Genomic DNA, 2,532 nt, shown 5'->3' with positions numbered 1-2,532 from the left:
ACATATTGAAAAGATACTCAAAGGCAAGTCTGATCGATGTATCGCAAACAAAGGACAGAAAAGAATTATTTACACTCATCGACTGAAAAATGAAGTTCGATCCGATATCCTCAAGAGAAACCACTCATGAACATTATGGGCAACGCGGCATGGGTTGGCACGGGTGTATGTCGATGTATTTCGAATATACAGAATGGCAAGAGGAAGACGATGATGGCGTGTTGGTAACTAAGTGTGATGCAGTAAGGCATATTGTGTATGGCGATCAGATATTGGATGGCGAAAATAAGCAAGATTTTTCTTGTGTTTATTCTATGATTGAAGCATATCTCTATGCAATCAAAGAGCGTTTGCCACGGATGACGACTACAATACTAGCCTTTGACAACGCTGGTTGTTACAAATCCAAAGAACTACTATTGTATCTGGCGTTATTGAATCTCACCTGTTCAATCCAGATTGTCAGGTTTATTCATACAGAGACGCAAGACGGAAAAGGGCTGATAGACGCACACTTTGCACGTGGCGGTGGACACGTAAATAAATTTATGAAATCATCGAAACGTAATAGGATAAAAAAGATAGCTACTCTAAAAGGCTTGGCTGCTGCATTGGTGTGGGAAGGGGGTATACCGAATGCGTTTGTTCAGTTGATAGCTATAGATCGGAAAGGACGACTGCAAACATTCATAGAGCAGACTAAAAAGATAGTTGATACAGCAGCCAAGTTCTTCACCCGGGCCAATGATGTTATATTCAAGAGAGTTACGTGTCCGCTAGTAGTATATGATTTCCTCGATCTGGAAAGATTCTGAATAGCAATACGGTCATTCATTTGCGTGCGTATGCTTATTCTGGCGTTGGTACTGGTGTACTCTTCCGAGCTGGGTTTAGCGCCGAATCATTCACAATAGTTGATGAAATCGACGCTGGTGTTGGTGAAGGTGTTGACCTGGGTTTGGCTAATAGTATTATTGATAAAATGGGCGCTAATAATGACAGGATACCGCAGCTAAGCCCAGGAAACAGTGTAATTTCAACGCGAAGAGGGCACCGTCCGCCGTAGCTACAGATACATTTGACCTCTCGAAAGAATCATCGCAGGAAGAAGAAGATGATAGTGACGGTGAGATGGTAATGTCTAGAGAGGTCGATTATGGGATGGAGACTAAGGGAAATCAAGTAGAGCCCGACGACCTGAACTTAAAGCTGGATCTTCAAGATAAGATTGCTGCTGATGTCATACTTGATCCTGAGGCAGCTTGAGCACGAGAAAGATAATATTGCCGCCCAAGAGCTCGCTGGCTATGGTCCTGGAGATCCGGATAAGAGTAGTAAGCGATTATCCTATGTGTATGTGATGAAACAATCAAAGTTAGGGATCGTTCTAGGGCCACGTGATTATCCACGTGACAAACAAACAGAAGGGGCGTACAAAGGAGTGAATCTGTAAATGCCCCTATCTCATCGCATGCGGTAGCTGTGCGCAATGGGAGTGAACCATTTTCGGAGATCGAATTGGCGGAAGACTTCCACCCTATGAAGCAAGCCCAAGGATGGGCGAGACGACGACCTCATGGCGAACAACATGACCAATCGTACATGAAGAAGTACGTAGATGACATCAAGGAGATATTTCACAAAGGTGAGGCCGATTCATCGCTTAAGATGCAGCCTGGTTCAATGCTTTCACAACTAAAATTAATGTATCCTGGCCAATACTCTCTACCTAACGAAATGAATATACGGACGCTGATATCTACGTTAACAAGCGCGAAGAAAGCAGCGGATGCGAAGCGGAAGACAGAGATAGCGCAAGCAGAAAAGGAGGCTCTAACGATGGCAGCCGCTGCTGCGAGAGGTGAGGAGTACGTTTCCGCTGCAGGCAAGAAGGCGCGCAAGAAGACTATAGCTTTTCCTAAACTGTATCAAACTGATATGGAAAATATATTGGAAGACAACACGGATATCAGGTGGCAGGAGGCTATACCTTTGATGAAAGAATAGTACGCCAAAAAGGATGGAAGCCTGCTCGAAGACGTCCCAGAGGATGCACGCCTAAAATCCAAGCTCACTTACTGTAAAACCAAACTGAAGCAGAAGAATCTTAGGTCTATGTTATAAATATGCACACCCGGATCTACTGCTGACAAGCATTATAGGAATGTCATTCACTTTATATGCTTACACTAATAGTATCTTGTATGTTTCGGATTATTTGTTCTCTTTATTTTCTTGTTTGACACCTTATTTGTGCGTCATTCTTACATAACATCCATATATATGACATGTATCACTCTAAGACTCACTATGCACACTAAATATAAGCTATAAATAATATCCAGAGCATAAGAACACTCGATTAGAGCCACTACAAGTGCATTAGTAGTGTTTTATGTGTTCTTCAGGCCCAAACTTCACAGTACGATTAAGAGGTTTTAAGAACTACCTGCTTAATCCGTCTGGAGTGCTAAAACAAGGATTAGTTTATTTTCGCATATAAATTCAAACCTGGTGCCCCAAGATTTTGGG

At 42.7% G+C, this 2,532-nt stretch overlaps 2 protein-coding genes across 2 annotated transcripts; both read left to right on the top strand.

Annotated features, from left to right (window-relative positions):
* Positions 1–1,002: 1,002 nt before the first annotated feature.
* On the top strand, positions 1,003–1,266 carry SARC_14255 (hypothetical protein; the record flags this gene model as incomplete). The annotated part of the gene is made up of 1 exon (XM_014291615.1): positions 1,003–1,266. A coding segment is annotated over one exon (264 nt), but the record flags the coding sequence as incomplete, so codon positions are not given.
* A 273-nt stretch (positions 1,267–1,539) lies between these two features.
* On the top strand, positions 1,540–2,007 carry SARC_14254 (hypothetical protein; the record flags this gene model as incomplete). Its single annotated transcript, XM_014291614.1, has 1 exon — positions 1,540–2,007. One exon carries the CDS (start codon positions 1,540–1,542, stop codon positions 2,005–2,007), a length of 468 nt encoding a protein of 155 aa, XP_014147089.1.
* Between the last annotated feature and the right edge of the window lie 525 nt (positions 2,008–2,532).

This window comes from Sphaeroforma arctica, assembly GCF_001186125.1.
Source record: "Sphaeroforma arctica JP610 unplaced genomic scaffold supercont1.4356, whole genome shotgun sequence".
Classification (NCBI taxonomy): domain Eukaryota; class Ichthyosporea; order Ichthyophonida; genus Sphaeroforma; species Sphaeroforma arctica.
Note: the sequence above shows the minus strand (reverse complement) of the source record. Positions and strands in the feature narration are given on the sequence as shown.